This window comes from Molothrus aeneus, chromosome 11 (genome assembly GCF_037042795.1).
Source record: "Molothrus aeneus isolate 106 chromosome 11, BPBGC_Maene_1.0, whole genome shotgun sequence".
NCBI classification, from domain to species: domain Eukaryota; kingdom Metazoa; phylum Chordata; class Aves; order Passeriformes; family Icteridae; genus Molothrus; species Molothrus aeneus.
The window spans coordinates 19,546,266-19,562,095 of NC_089656.1; the positions used below are offsets into that span (position 1 = coordinate 19,546,266).

At 46.2% G+C, this 15,830-nt stretch overlaps 1 protein-coding gene across 1 annotated transcript in view; it reads left to right on the forward strand.

Moving 5' to 3' along the window:
* BANP (BTG3 associated nuclear protein) overlaps window positions 1-15,830 on the forward strand; it is a 114,022-nt gene that overhangs the window by 28,352 nt on the left and 69,840 nt on the right. The window contains exons 6-7 of the mRNA XM_066557389.1: window positions 797-972; window positions 9,850-10,089. Of these exons, the coding sequence (XP_066413486.1) occupies window positions 797-972; window positions 9,850-10,089 (416 nt within the window). The remainder of the gene's footprint in view (window positions 1-796; window positions 973-9,849; window positions 10,090-15,830) is intronic.

Consider the following 15,830-nt stretch of genomic DNA (forward strand, 5'->3'; position numbering starts at 1 on the left):
GTGACCTGTGTTGGCCCTCACAACGATGTGCAGGGCCACAAGCTGAACTGAGTAACTCTGGAATTTGGATAGTCCGTGCTCACGTTCCTTCTGAGGGGTCGTTCCCTTGAGGTGACCTGTGTTGGCCCTCACAACGATGTGCAGGGCCATGACCTGAACTGAGTGGTGCTGGAATTTGGATATTCCATGCTCACATTCTTTCTGAGGGGCCATTCCCTTGAGGTGACCTGTGTTGTCCCTCACAACGACATGCAAGGCCACGTCCTGAACTGAGTGGCGCTGGAATTTGGATATTCCATGCTCATGTTCCTTCTGAGGGGCTGTTCCCTCCAGGTGACCTGTGTTGGCCCTCACAATGACATGCAGGGCCATAACCTGAACCAAGTGACGCTGGAATTTGGATATTCCATGCTCACATTTGTGCTGAGGGGCTGTTCCCTCCAGGTGACCTGTGTTGGCCCTCACAACGATGTGCAGGGCCACAAGCTGAACTGAGTAACTCTGGAATTTGGATAGTCCGTGCTCACGTTCCTTCTGAGGGGTCGTTCCCTTGAGGTGACCTGTGTTGTCCCTCACAACGACATGCAAGGCCACGTCCTGAACTGAGTGGCGCTGGAATTTGGATATTCCATGCTCACGTTTCTTCTGAGGGGCCATTCCCTTGAGGTGGCCTGTGTTGGCCCTCACAATGACATGCAGGCCCACGAGCTGAACTGACGCTGGAATTTGGATGTTCCATGCTCACGTTTCTTCTGAGGGCTGTTCTCTGGAGGTGACCCGTGTTCCTTGCCCACAGCGCGGTGCCGGGCCGCCGGCAGAACACCATCGTGGTGAAGGTGCCCGGGCATGACGACAGCCACAACGAGGACGGCGAGAGCGGCTCCGAGGCCAGCGACTCGGTGTCCAACAGCGGCCAGGTGGGCAGCCAGAGCATCGGCAACAACGTCACCCTCATCACCCTCAACTCCGAAGGTATGTGGGCTGCCAAGGGGAGATTTTGCCTTTTTTTTTAATGTACATTTTATGTATCCTCAGTACTCGTAGTGTACATACTTGTAATTCCTTAGGTCTGGTAATTTAGCACAGTCCTGGTGGTGTTTAGGCCTGACGCCCTAAAGGCCTCAGAGTGAGGCCTCGTGTGAGGCTGCAGAGCCCTCAGGTGTCTTGAGAAAGCAACGATGCCTTGAGAGGCTGCCTAGGACAGAGGCTGGACAGTGTTAAAGGAATAAAGTAGGGATTTATTAAAAGGCCTTCAAAGGCTGCACCTTGGGCAATGCAAGAGCCTGGGCAGGGGGTTGGGCTGTTCTCCAGGGAACAGGGACAGGAGCAGAGGGAACGGCCTCAGGCTGGGCCAGGGCAGGCTCAGGTCGGACATCAGCAGGAATTTCCCCATGGAAAGGGGGGTCAGGGATTGGAACTGCCCAGGCAGGGTTGCAGTGCCCATCCCTGGAGGTGTCCCAGCAATTCCTGAGGTGGCACTCGGTGCTCTGGGCTGGGGACAAGGTGGGTACTGGGCACAGCTTGGACTCTTATCCTGGAGGAGGTTTTTTCCAGCCTCAGTGATTGCAGAATTTATATTGCTCTGTGAGCTATGCCAGGAGCAAAGCTGCCAGCACCAGGAGGATGTTTGTTGTGTAATTCCCTTTCTGCCTTGGTGTGGCACAGATTTGCACAGACAAATGTGATGTTTGACCCATTGATGTGCATGTAAATTCTGAAGAAACACCTAATCCATTAATGTCTGCAGATCTGATTTCCCTCAGACCTCTGGAACACTCATCCATTCAAAATCTCTGAGATTGATGAATGCTTTGAGGATCAGATCAGTGACCCCCCTTCACCTGCCCTTGCCCTTGCACGGGATGGAATTGCTAAGTGACTTTACCTGCAGGGTGGCACAAATTCAATTATTAATAAAGGAAAAGATGGAGAATAACAGGGCTGGTGTGCAGGGAGAGGCAAAGTCACAGCAGCCCTTGGCTTTCATCAGCTGGGGCAGAATTCCAGGTGACTCTGAGGTGTGCAGAGGTAAAACCAGGATGGAGATCCCAGCCCAGGACTGAGACCAAACACCAGGTGTTCAGGACAGCTCCACTCTGTCATCCTGGCTCTGGAAAGCACAACTGAACTGTGCTTAGAGTTGAGTTTGTCTGACATTGAGCTGTGGGTATTTCCAGGATTTAGGGAATGGATTTCTGTAAAGGCACTCATTGCTCTCTGCTGGCTTTCATGTGATTGTGATCATTTAAAAATTAGTGTTATTGCCTTTCTATCCCTAAAAAATAATGATTCAGAAGCTTTGAGCCCAGTTCCAGTAATGGTGTAGAACAAGGCTGTTTTTTTGCTGACTGAGCACTGTGACTTCAATCCACGTGTTTCTTAAAATCCAGCTAATTTTGGCATGCTTGTGTTCTTACTGGGAGTTCTGGAGTGCAGCATCTTCTCACTTCAAACACAGAACCACTTTTATTTACTTGTGAACATTCTAATTAGGCTTAAAAACAATGAGCTTTGTACAGTTCAGTGTCCTGTGCAGAGCAAAGAGCACAGGAAGAGCTTTTTGAGTTTCACTGATACTCCTTTGGAGCAGGAGAGCCATTAAGTGTTATACACTAAACATAGTGTTTTGTTTTATAGAGGTTTATTTTTTTGTAATGGTTTATTTTATAATGGTTGCATGGGATGGATGTAATTGGCCCAGTGTTATTTTCCTCTTCACTTTTCACACACTGCCCTTGCACCTTCAGGGTGGTAAGAGCAGAAAAAGTTTGCTCTGTTCAGTTCTTTTGAGACTCTTTTCCTGTGCTTTCCAGAGTTCTTGTGCATTTTTAAAGTTCTGAAGATTCTGAATGCTGCAGCTGGTCCTTAGTGCCCTCCTTGCACAGAACTTCATTTGTGAATCAATTCTTTGGGCCTTCATGGCTCTGAAGCCATGGGATCATGGAATGATTTGGGTGGGAAGGGACCTTAAAGCCCATCCAGTTCCAGCCCTGACACCTTCCACTGCTGCTCCCAGCCCTGTCCAGCCTGGCCTTGGGCACCTCCAGGGATGGGGCAGCCTCAGCTTCTCTGGGAAATCCATTCCAGGGCGTCCCCAGCCTCACAGGGAGGAATTCCTTCCCAATATCCCATGTAACCCTGGTGTGAAACCATTCCCTGTGTCCTGTCCCTCCTGTTTCTCATGCAGAGAGCCCCAGGCTGGAAATGTGACCGTGTATTTTTGGAGCAGATAAGGGGAGACTGGGTGTTAATTAAGGGATGACTGATGTTTTTTCCAGAGAAAACTCCTCAGTCGCATCTTGTCTCCTCAACTTGGCATCTGAAGCAGTCATTTGATAATGGCAGCATTAAGCAGCACTCAGGATTTGCTTTCCAAGTGGGAATCCAGGCAGCTCTGTGTCCCAGACTTATCTGTGCACAGGATTTTCCAGCTCAGGCAGGCTCAGATCTCACCCGTGGGATGAGCACTTGGAGCTGTTTCCTGCCAAGCTCCTCAGGACAGGCACAGACAGTGAGAGGAGCTGGAGCAGGGCAGGAGTGAACCTTTTGTACCCTAAAACACAATGATGTGCTGCTGATGTGGAGACACTGATGAGGACTGGTGAAAGCCAAAGAAAATGATAAAAATTGAATTGCTTTGGGGTTTTTTTTCAATTATTGGGAGCCAGCAGATGAACAAGTTTCTTGCAGGTGTCTGCCACAGGGATATTTGCAGTTAACGCTGGCCCATCTCCACCCAAATCTAACAAAGATATACTAAACAAGGAAAAAAGGGCAAAATCCACATTAGAAATCTGATTTTCTGATGTGAAACACATTTTCCAAGGTTTTAGAAAAGCCCTTTGAGTCCATGGGTTTTAATTCTCTGAGGTTTTTTTGGATCTTTTTTTATCTGAACTTTTAATCTGATCACATCCTTCCATGAGTCATAAAGTAAGGGAATCTCTCTTGGATTTCACCAAAACTGAGCCTTATTCCTAACAAACGAGTGATGCCTCACTGATGTTGTGCTGAGGCTGAAGAACCTGTGAGTGCAGGGGCTGTTCCCAAAATTCCTCCTGCTCCTGGATCCACAGGGAGTGAGCTGGGACTGGGTCTCCTTCAGCCTCAGCCTTTGTGGAATATTTACCTGGAGCACAAGATTCTTCTGGGTTTGCTCTGAAACAGGGCAGTGTTAGGTGGGATACTGGGAAGGAATTCCTCCCTGTGAGGCTGGGGAGGCCCTGGAATGGATTTCCCAGAGAAAACTCATAAGAAATCAGTAAATGTGATTTTCTGTGGCTGCCCCATCCCTGAAGTGTCCCAGGCCAGGTTGGGCAGGGCTTGGAGCACCCTGGGATGGTGGAAGGTGTCAGGGCTGGAATTGGACAATCTCCAGTGTCCCTTCACCCAAACTATTCCATTATTTTTCTTTGATATTCACAAGGAAATGAAACCTTTCTTTCCCCCCACTAGAACAGTCTAGTGAAAAACTCCAGCTCTGTGCCCAGGCCATGTGTGCTGTTCCTCAGGCACAATTCCCAGTGTCTGAGCTGCATTTTGTGCTGGACGAGGTTGTGCTGAATGTGACTTTAGAGCTCTTTAACCTTTCTTTTAGCACAGCTTTCAATTCCACTGCTGCATCTGGAGGTGAAGTTACAGCCTGGTTGTCCCTCCCTTCCACAGACTTAATGATTTTTAATTAATAAAGTCAGTGCTCTGGAGTCTCTGCCAATTAATCACTGCCCCTGTGAACTTCTGCTAATTGACAGGAGCTCATTAAAAGATCACAGAATCATGGAATGGTTTTGCTTGGAAGGGACCTTGAAGCTCATCTCGTTCCAACCCTCCACATGATGCTGATGTTGAATCTTCTATACATCAGCCAAAACATTATTTAATTTCTCTTGAAATGAAGGTTTATTTTTGTAAGTTAGGATTTGTTTTTTTGGGGTTTATTTTAATTTTTTAAAGATTAATTCATCTTTCTGCCTCTCTGCACCTACCAGTCTTTTGCTGCCACTGCCAACTTTGCACCCAGCCTTGAGAGTAAAATAAACACAACTTCTTGGAGTGATGGAACATGTTAATTCCAGTATTTCTGTGGGCAGGTGTTTCCTTTTGTTTTCCCTAGTTTAAAGGAATGACTGACAGCTCCTGGGGCTAGAGCAGGGCCTGGCTTTGCTTTCAAGCTCATGTCAGACCAGGGGAGCCTATCCCAATGGAAAAATGGAACAGCTCAGTGTCTGTCACTTCCCTGGGTGGGAGAGCACGGCCAGAGCAGCCCCTGTCTGGTTTTTGTTCTCTTGACAGGGCTTTTTTTTGCTGCTGACCCCACACTGGCTCCTCCTGTTCCCAGAGAATTCCTTGTTTGCGTGGCAGCACGTCCCAAACAGGGATGGATGGTCAGCTGTGCTGGGAGATAAAAGAAATGCAGCAAAAAAGAGTCAAAACCAGCACTGGAAAGCAAACTGGGTTCAGTAGAATGGAGATAAAGGCAAATTTTGTGATGTTGAAAAAAGGGGAACAATGGAGAGGAACTAGAAATTGGTGTGGGGGAAAATGGGGCTGTGAGTGCAGAGAGGGACTCTGATAAAGCTGGCAGGGCTTTCTGCACTGGGAGGAGAAATGAGCAGAGGTGATCTGATACTTGGTGTAAAAAAGGGCAACAGGGTCCTCAGGAAAATTCACAGGATCAGGGAATGGTTGGAAGGGAGCTCTGGAGATCACCCAGTCCCAGGCAGGGACACATCCAGGTGGGTTTGGGATGTGGCCAGAGGAGGACACCCCACATTGTCCCTGGGCAGCTGTGCCAGGGCTCTGCCTCCCTCCAGGGAATGGAGTTCTTCCTCAGTTAATTAATTAGAGAAAGAAAACTAGGGCAAAATGAGAAGGTGTGTGAAGAGCTGAGCTCCAGGTGAGTGTGTGCAGTTGTGCTTCACTGAGCTGAAGGGAAGGGTGTTCTTTGAGTGTTCTCTTCCTCCCCAGCTGACACTGGCTGAGTTTTTGGACACCTTTAAGGAGCAGCAGCAGCAGCAGGGTATGGCTGTGCAGTGCTGGGGGGTGCAGTCTGCCTTTTACATGCATGCACTAAATAACCTATTCCACCCAGATATCACCTCTAAAGCCTGATAATGCACCTCAAGAGCCATTCCACATGCATTAAAGGATGTTTCAGTGCTGGGAGCTTCCAATGATCCAGATTTAGTCAATACTGTTTATGCATTTAATTGCTCAGAGGGAATTTCCACCCAATTCCCAATCTGTTTTCTCCTGCCTTATCCCTTCTCCTCCACCTCACACCACAGCTCAGGGTGTTTGTGCCTCACTCAGAACTGGCCCTGGATTTCCTTTTTCCAGCAGATTTTTGGGTGCCAGTTCTGTGTTTGCTCCCTGCAAAGTGCCGGATGTGTTGGCAGCCTGGCAGGAATGATTTTGATCTAAAATAAGGAATAATTCAGCTTTTGTGCCCTCACAGAGCTGCAGTGGATTCATGGTTAACTTCAGTCATGCTTAATGCAAAATGGTTATAAAATAAATTCCCTTTCTGTTTGAAAGGAGGAGGAAAATGCAAGAGATAATTTAGTGGGGGGATTGTGGTCATAGGTCAGAATAACAAGATAATGTCTTTTTTTCCAGGCTGGGAGCAATAAAAGAACAGTTGCATGTGGTAAAAACAGTATGTTCTGGACTCTGTGCCAGCAGAAAAAAAGAGAGGATTTTGCAAATTGAACAAAATCTTTGGTTCATGTAGGTTAACAACGTTTGTTAAAAAAGTCTGCAGGCAAAAGGTGTTCCATAAGGAATAAAAATTCCTATATCCAACAGCAATCCTGTGAGCTGTAAGGCAGCAAGGCTGTGATAGGCTGGAGGATAATTTATTCAGGCTTCCTAGAATTTCTTTGAAAAACATACACATTGATCCAGAGATGTTTTTCCTTCGCCAGATCTGCCCAAATTTTTCTAACCCAGTCCATTTATCTTGAGGAACAGCCTGTTGTTTTCCCTGATAATGGTAACCAGACTTGTGGTGAGGCCAGACACAGTGGCATGCAAAACAAGGCACAACTCATCCAAACCACTTTATTTTTCAGATGGCACCTGGTACTGGGAGCAGAAAGCAGCCAGTGTGACCTATCCTGGCTCAGGATAAAAAAAGAAAGGATCAAATTAAGGCAAAAAAATACAAACAATTTGCAAGTGTATAAAAATATATTCAGGACAGGGCATGAAGTTCTGATTTCAGCAGGAAAAAAATTTGAGGGATGAGTTGCTACATATGTCAATAATAAATAGTTTTCCTTGCAAGTTACTGAATATAAGGAAGAAATTCTTCCCTGTGGGGAGGCCCAGGGTGCCCAGAGCAGCTGTGGCTGCCCCTGCATCCCTGGCAGTGCCCAAGGCCGGGCTGGACAGGGCTGGGAGCACCTGGGACAGTGGAAAGTGTTCCTGCCCATGGCAGGGGTGGAGGAGATGAATTCTGAGGTCCCTTCCAGCCCAAGCCATTCCCTGGTTGTGTGGCTGTGCTCGTGCTGATAATCTGCTGCTCTCAGTGATAAATCAGCATTGCACAACCCAACGTTTGCCTCATCCTGTCGTTACTCAGCCTGCGAACTTGGCCCTGACATGTGGGGTGACTCAACCCAAAGGTCGTGCTGGAAAAGCAGCTTGGAGTGTTTGGAGTTGCTTTTATGTTCTATTTTATTGAGTTCTTCTGGCTTGTAGTCTGATAAAGCCCAGGGCAGGATTTGGATATCCAGATGCTGCTTGCTGTGGGTGCTGCTCGGTGTGAAAAGGAAACGCTGTTTGACCTGAGCTCTGTCACCTCCTTTGGGGACTGGCAGGGTTATGGAAACCAGGAACTGGTTTATTGTGTTTATTTTTGTCTACATACAAAACTCTGCTGTAAGATCACTTAATGAAAGAAAAGTCATTAATGTAATTGTAGCTGAATGCTGTTCACAATAAATTACTGGAAAGCTCTCTGTGGAAGGGCTGAGTGACCCCTCAGTCAGCAAACCTTGTTTTACTCCACAGTTGAGCAAACATGGAAATCAAACCCAAATGGTCCATGTCAGTGGACACTGAAATATTGCTGGAGTGTTTCCTATCCCGCTCCAATTAGCAGTGTGAGGAATTCTGGAGGTTTGGTTTATGTCTGCAATAGGAGTCTCATCTTTGACTGTGTGTTCCATCCTCCACTTGAGGTAGGGTTGGTCCTGAGCTCTGTTCCAGTTTCTGGTTAGTCTTGAATCCATCAACTTTTGGCATTGTCTGCACAGGTCAATTGAAGTGAGGGCCTAATATTCCTTTGAAGTCAAATTATTTATTTAATTAAATCCCTCATGTTCCTTTTTTTCCCCCTGACAAACTGGGAAAGAAATAAAAAAGCTTCTTAATATATTGAGTGTGTGTGTAGGTAGGTATAGCTGTGGCACTGATGGTCTTATATTTGAATAAGAGGGGAGATGATTAGTGATTGAATAATTATCCTTCTGCTGGGCCTGTTCCTTGGGAAACTATTATTTAGAAAATAATATAGCCAGTAAATATGAGGAAAAACCCAAATTATATTTAGGATCTCTGGTTACATCCTAAATTATTGTAATTGCTTGATGTACTCCTTTTAAATGATTAAACAGGTTAGCGTTCACTATTGATTATAATTTCCTAAATCTATAATCTTGCTTAATTTTGCTTTAATCTCATGGGTTTGGGGTTGGGGAAAAATAAGGTTTAAAGCTGTTGATTGCTTGAAATTTGCTGTGCTTTGAGAATATCCCAGAGCTGCAGTAACCTTCGTTTTTATGGGATGAGAGCACTGGGCCTGGTTTCTCAATAAAAGAGATCTCTGAGAGTGAGCTGGACACCTGGACTGGCCTCGCCAGTTGCTGTGTGGGTCAGAACATGAACAACAGTAACTTCTGGTCACTGCTGGGTGAATTTGGGTTTCTTTCTCTCAGTGGCCGCCATCACAATCCTGCTGCACTCAGCTGGGAAAGCCCACGGACAGCAGGAGGCAAACTGGGGGAGAGGATGCAAACTTGAGCAATCTTGGCTCTGTCCTGAGCCTGCCTCCTGCTCACCCTTGCCCCATGTGTGTTTCAGAGGATCACCCCAGCCTGTCTCAGCCTTTGCCCCATGTGTGTTTCAGAGGATTACCCCAGCCTGTCTCCCTGCTCACCCTTGCCCATGTGTGTTTCAGAGGATTACTCCAGCCTGTCTCAGCCTTTGCCCCATGTGTGTTTCAGAGGATTTTCTCACCCTTGCCCCATGTGTGTTTCAGAGGATCACCCCAGCCTGTCCCCATGTGTGTTTCAGAGGATTACCCCAGCCTGTCCCCATGTGTGTTTCAGAGGATCACCCAGCCTGTCCCCATGTGTGTTTCAGAGGATTACCCCAGCCTGTCCCCATGTGTGTTTCAGAGGATCACCCCGCCTGTCCCCATGTGTGTTTCAGAGGATCACCCCAGCTTCTTTCCATGTGTGTTTCAGAGGATCACCCAGCCTGTCTCCATGTGTGTTTCAGAGGATTACCCCAGCCTGTCTCCCTGCTCACCCTTGCCCATGTGTGTTTCAGAGGATCACCCAGCCTGTCCCCATGTGTGTTTCAGAGGATCACCCAGCCTGTCTCTATGTGTGTTTCGGAGGATTACCCCAGCCTGTCTCCCTGCTCACCTTTGCCCCATGTGTGTTTCAGAGGATCACCCAGCCTGTCCCCATGTGTGTTTCAGAGGATCACCCCAGCCCGTCCCCATGTGTGTTTCAGAGGATCACCCAGCCTGTCCCCATGTGTGTTTCAGAGGATCACCTAGCCTGTCCCCATGTGTGTTTCAGAGGATCACCCAGCCTGTCTCCATGTGTGTTTCAGAGGATTACCCCAACGGGACGTGGCTGGGTGACGAGAACAACCCCGAGATGCGCGTGCGCTGCCCCATCACGCCCGCAGACATGCTGCACATCAGCACCAACTGCCGCACGGCCGAGAAGATGGCGCTGACCCTGCTGGATTACCTCTTCCACAGGGAGATCCAGGCCATCTCCAACCTCTCGGGCCAGGGCAAGCACGGCAAGAAGCAGCTGGATCCTCTCATGATCTACGGGATTCGCTGTGAGTGAAACCGGGGAGTTTGGTGTGTTGGTAAGGCAGACGTGGAGGGGTTAAATGAGATTTTAAGGGTGTGTTTGATGTGTGGTGAGATGTTCTGGTGGCTTTTGTTTATGAAGAAGGTTTAGGGGTTTTAGGAAGAAATCCTAAAGGGCTGGTTTACTTCAGCTGGTGGGTATTCACCAGAAATTCCTCAGTCTTTTATTCTGAATTCTGACATCTGTGCAACCGTCAGCTGTGAGTATAGTAAATATTGCAGAAATAATTAATAACACAAATTTCAGTACTGTTCAAGTGCTCAGACCAGCATGGTCTTGAGCTGTAGTTTTTGACTTCCCATTTATGTCTCTTTTTTCAAAAGACTTGCTGAGATTGTGATGGGAAAAGTTGGCAACCTCAGAATCATAAAATCTGGGTTCACAGCAGGAATGGCAGGACGCTGTTGGATTTCTGTCTGCTCCATGTGCACCAGTCTTTGGATTATTTAAGCTGTTATGGAGCTGTGGACTGATATTATTTGTGTTAAAGGCACGATATTTGTTAATTTAAAAGGAATCAAATGTGGTTTCATGTAGAACAAAGGCACAGCCACTGGTTTGAAATGAAAAGGGGAATCTGGACGTGAGCATCGTGTTCTGCTGTGGTGACTGCTAGTGAATACATTGAGGACAGCCAAGTCTGTTCCCTGTGCTTTATTTCCAAGAAATTAGCATAACCAGGGTTTTGGGAGAAGTTTCTTCTGCCAGGTGGTGGTTGAGCACTGCAGTCAGGGAATGGGCACGGCCCCGAGGCTGCCAGAGCTCCAGGAGTGTTTGGACACCGTTCCCAAGGACAGGCTGGGATTGTTGGGCTGTCTGGGCAGGCCCAGGAGTGATCCTTGAACTGGATTCTAATAAACCTGGAGCTCTTCTTGTTACCAGATACTTGATAGCCACATTTTGTGTAGTCATCAGTGGATCTGGAGTGGGAATAATTTGTCCTCCTGGCGAGTTTTGTGTGGAATTGGCAATTTGAAACTCCAGGTAAGGCTTAGGAAGAGGTCAGCAAGGGATTATTTGGGGTGGTGTTTGGAGAAGTGGCTGTGGGATAGTTACAGGGAAGGGAATGTGAATGGTGTTTGGTGATGGCAGGAAACATGTTCCTCTTATCTGCTGCTGTTTTCAGTGGTTTTCAGGCCATTTTTGGGGAAGTTGAAAACCAAATCTAACCCACTCAGGTGGCTGCATTAGGGCAATTTTTGCTTCATTATTTACCTGAAGCAGAAGACTTTGGGCTTCTTTTACAAACATATTAAATATGTATTTTTAAGAGAGAAGGCAATTCAAATTAATGCTGATCTCCAAAGCCTTCTTGTCTGCTGATCTCATCAGTGTCAACGATGTTGCTATTAAAACATAGATTTTTGTTAAAAGCTTTTAGAAACACTAAGAAATGGATCTTGCACCAGTGTTAAAGCGATTCCCAGGCAGTTCTTTTCCCATCCCTCAAATCTGAGAGCACAAATCACATGGGTCAGTTTGTAACTGGTTGTGGAGGAAGATGTTTGCCAATGTGAGCATGGGGAAGGAATGTGTCCATGTGACCAAGAGCTCAAGCTGGGGATTATGTCATTTCTGTGAGGCATTCTGACCATGAAAATACTGGATTATGGAAGTGATCCCTGCAGCTGGAGAAGGTCTGGAATGGCACAGATGTGAGAGCAGCGGATCATGAGCAGCAATCCGTGTCTGACTTTGGTGATATGAGCATGGTTTGGGATCCAGGTATCTGAAACAACTTCACTCCTTCCTGCTGTTGGCTGCTGTGTTGTTTTCTTTGGGAGCCAGGCCATAAAAAACTAGGGATTTCTGGAAAAAATAGACCCTGTGTGGATCTGGCCAGAGAAGTCTGGTTTGGGCAATGAAATGTTGATCTGCTACCAGCAAGGACAAAGAATCCTGTGGCAACCAGCAAAGAAAACACAGGAGAACTTGATGGAGCAGCAAATGTAACAGTGAGAACAGTGGTCCAGGAATGATGATTTCACTTAATAACCTCATGTGTCATCACTGGCAGTAATTAAGTGGGAGTGGAGCTGGATTCAGAGCCTGGTGAGGAATGTGGAGCACTCAGCTCTCAAGGATGGGATTGTGCCCACGCTCAGAGCTTGTGTGTGCCATGATTCCATCCCTGCCTGGGCAGAGCCCTGCCATCCCAAATCCCCATTCCCTGTCCACACACATCTGCTTTTCATCCCTGAGGTGTTCTCCCAGAAAATCGCCCCAAACCCGAGTGTCCCTGGTGTGGGAACCCCCTCAGGGCTGCTCCCCACAGTGGGATTTGCTTCTGCTCTCAGCCAATGATGCTTTGATGACTTAATTCAACCAGAAATGAAAAATCCAATGTCATCAGCCTGGCCTGTGCCAGTGACAGCCAGAGGAGCCCAAGGAAATAGAAAGGATTTTGTTTTTCCTTTCGTTTCAAGTTTCTTGCAGTTTGTCAGTGCAAAGATATTCCATCTTTTTTTTTTCTATAAGAAAAACACCAAGCAAATCTGTATTTAATAAGAAAGTATTTTGTGTAATATGCAGAAAGTATAGAAAATGAAGAGCTGTGTGTTTATTAAAAATTCTTGATGCTCTGCACTGGGTTTACCACAAGAGGAGAGGAAAGTTTATCTTTGGAAGTCTAAATTTTCACTTGTGGTAGGAATTTGCTTGTGGGGTGGCAGTGGTACTGAGGAGAGCTTTTGGGCAAGAAACCAGAATGATTTAAACACAATCTATGTCATGAAATAGCTCATTACCTCAGCCCTGCTAAAAATGGAGACTTTTGCTGGTGAAATACAAGCCAAGAACATCCTCAGTTGTAATTTTCTTTGCCTAACAGAAAATACAGGTTTAGGTCTTTGGAGATTTTACAGCAATTTCCACGAGCAAGTTGGAAAAAACAGATCCCCAAATTCAGAATTTTGCAGTTATAAGAAATGGTGTAATAGAAAAGATGATTTTCCATGGCATGCTGGAAAAAATGGAGAGGGGATTTCTGAAGCTCAGAAAAGAAAATTTATCAGTCATTCTTATTCTTCAAAATAATCAAAGCAACTAAATGAAAACTAAATAAGATTAGTTACTTATAATATATATACACATATACACATATGTTATATATTATTGTGTGTAACTTTGTGTATTATTTCTGTGCAAGCCCCTTGCTCTGCCCATGGGTTTTTGCAGATTTTCACCAATCATTTTCCCACTTATTTGTCAGTTCTGGTTAATTATTCCACGAGGATGGAAGATCAGAACCTGCACATTTAATGCAGAATTTCTGGCTGGGTGGAGGAAGGAGATCCAAAGTCATGAATTGCATTAGGGGGAACCTGTGCCCTTGTGTTATTGGACCCCACAATTCTTATTTGGGCTCCAGACAGCATCTGTTGCTCAGGGGATGATTTATGCACATGGAAATAATTCTCTTGTTAGGGACAGGATTGTTGCTGAGAAAAAAAAAACAACTCAAAAGCTTCAATCCCCCACCTAAACCCTCCAGTGCTCACAAAGGGGAGGAAACTGTGCTGAAAAATTTGGGTGAATTTTCCCATCTGCTTCCACTCTCATAGAGTGAATTTTCCCATTTCCCTTTAATTTCATCCAGAATGCATCCCTGTCTTTTAAATACCATAAAACAAAGTGTTAGCTGAGAATACCCAATGATAAAATCTGATTTTTAACTCTGAATGATGCATTTTCTGCTTCAAATGCCAAATAACTTCACTTTTTAAGCCACAAAAACACAGCACAGAAAGAAATCCCTCATCAAAGCTTGCTGCTCCTGCTCTATAAAACATTTCTTGCAGTAGGGATGGGAGCACTTCTCCTACTGCAGGAGTTGAAAGAGATGTTAATACACTCTGAAAGGACTTGTGTCCTCAGCAGAGGCCAAATGGAATTAAACACTGGCTCTGCTTCCCAAAAATCCACACACCAGCTCTGGAGCTGCAGCCCACACACGGCTGCTTAATAGGAACCACATTTGGCTGTGGAATTGATGGCAGTGGGATGAGTTTATGTATGGAGAGAGAAAGAGAAATAGGAATAGGAATAGAAATAGAAATAGGAATAGGAATAGAAATATTGCTGCCCACAGCCCAGGCAGGTTGGGCTGCTTGGAGCTGCCTCTGGTGGCGTGGAAAACGTGTGGGGAGCTCAGCACTGCTGCTCCAGCTTTCATGGGGAGCCTGAGCTTAATAACAGCAGGATAAACACAAATAGATCACATTTCTGTCCTTCTTGGGGATTATCCTGCTTGCAAATCCTGGAGGAAGGGCAGGAAGTTCTCATGGATGAGCTGAGCTCAGATGTTTCTCACCAGAGGATGTTTTGTGGGACAGTCCAGGCTGGTGCTGGTTTTTGAGATGTTTATCATGGAATCCTGGAGTGGTTTGGGCTGTGTGCAGCCATTCTTTATAGTTGTATTTTATATTTATGTATTTATATTTGTATGTTCAGATTTATATGTGTATTTCTAGTTATATGTGTATTTATAGTTGTATATGTATTTATAGTTATATGTGTATTTATATTTATAGTTATATTTTAAAGATCCAGGGCCACCCTCTGCCATGGCAGGGACACTTCCCACTGTCCCAGGCTGCTCCAAGCCTTGTCCAGCCTGGCCTTGGACACTTCCAGGGATGCAGGGGATTCTCTGGGAATCCATTCCAGGGCCTCTTCACCCCTCCCAGGGGATGATTCCTTCCCAAAATCCCACCTAACCTGTCCCTGGGAGTGGGAGGCCATCCCTTGTGTCCTGCCCCTCCAGAACCCTGGAAATAATTTCTCTCCAGCTTCTGTCTCCTTCAGGTGCTCTAAACAAACATTGCAATTACTGAGGACATGCTCTATAAATACAGAATATCATCAATGTTTTCTATTCTTTCACTTTCCCACCTCTAAAAGCCCTTTTTATTACTGCATTTTTATTAACTCTACCAATTTTTCCTCTTTTTCTTCTTTCCTTCCTAATATTTGGATGCTTTTTTGGCATATTTTGCCTTCCTTTCATATCCTGTTTATAATTTTGAGCTACTCGTGTCTCCTTTCTGAATATCCCACAATATTCAGAGTATGGCTGGCTGTCAGAGTATTGAATAACATCCCATGGATTGAAAGTGTCACACCAACATGCCACAGTCCTGAACATCAGCACTTGTAGAGGTGCATCCAAACCTTGGATTCCATCTGGAGACTGCTGGAGAGCCTGAGGAAAAATGATCCAAGCTGGCATTTTTTCCTGTGTCTTTACCATTTCATCAGCAGCACAAAGTGGGGATTTCTGGCATTGGGATGTTGGTAATTGTTGCTCCAGTCCCTCCCCAGCTCCCTCAGGATTCAGCCATGGATGCTCTGGGGGTTTGGGGCAGTGGCAGAGCTCATCCCAGCAATTTCCTGAGCATCCCTGAGCTGCTGGCCCCAGCCCAGGGTTCCTCAGGCTATAGGATAAGAACTCCTCTTGCCAGCCCTGGGAGCCTGAACAGGAGTCCTGTGGTTTGTGTCTGCTGGATGAGCTAATCCTGTGGTCCCTGGAAATCCTTTTTGCCAACATTTTCTTCTCCCAGTGTTAAATACCACGGGCTGCAGTTCTTGGGAAATATGGAGTGACTGCAGGCTGTCCTGGGGTGTTATCACAGCACCCTGGAACTGTTTGCTTTGGAAGGCACTGGATGGAGTCTGTCCTTCAGGACACCCTGCCCTGCTCCAGGT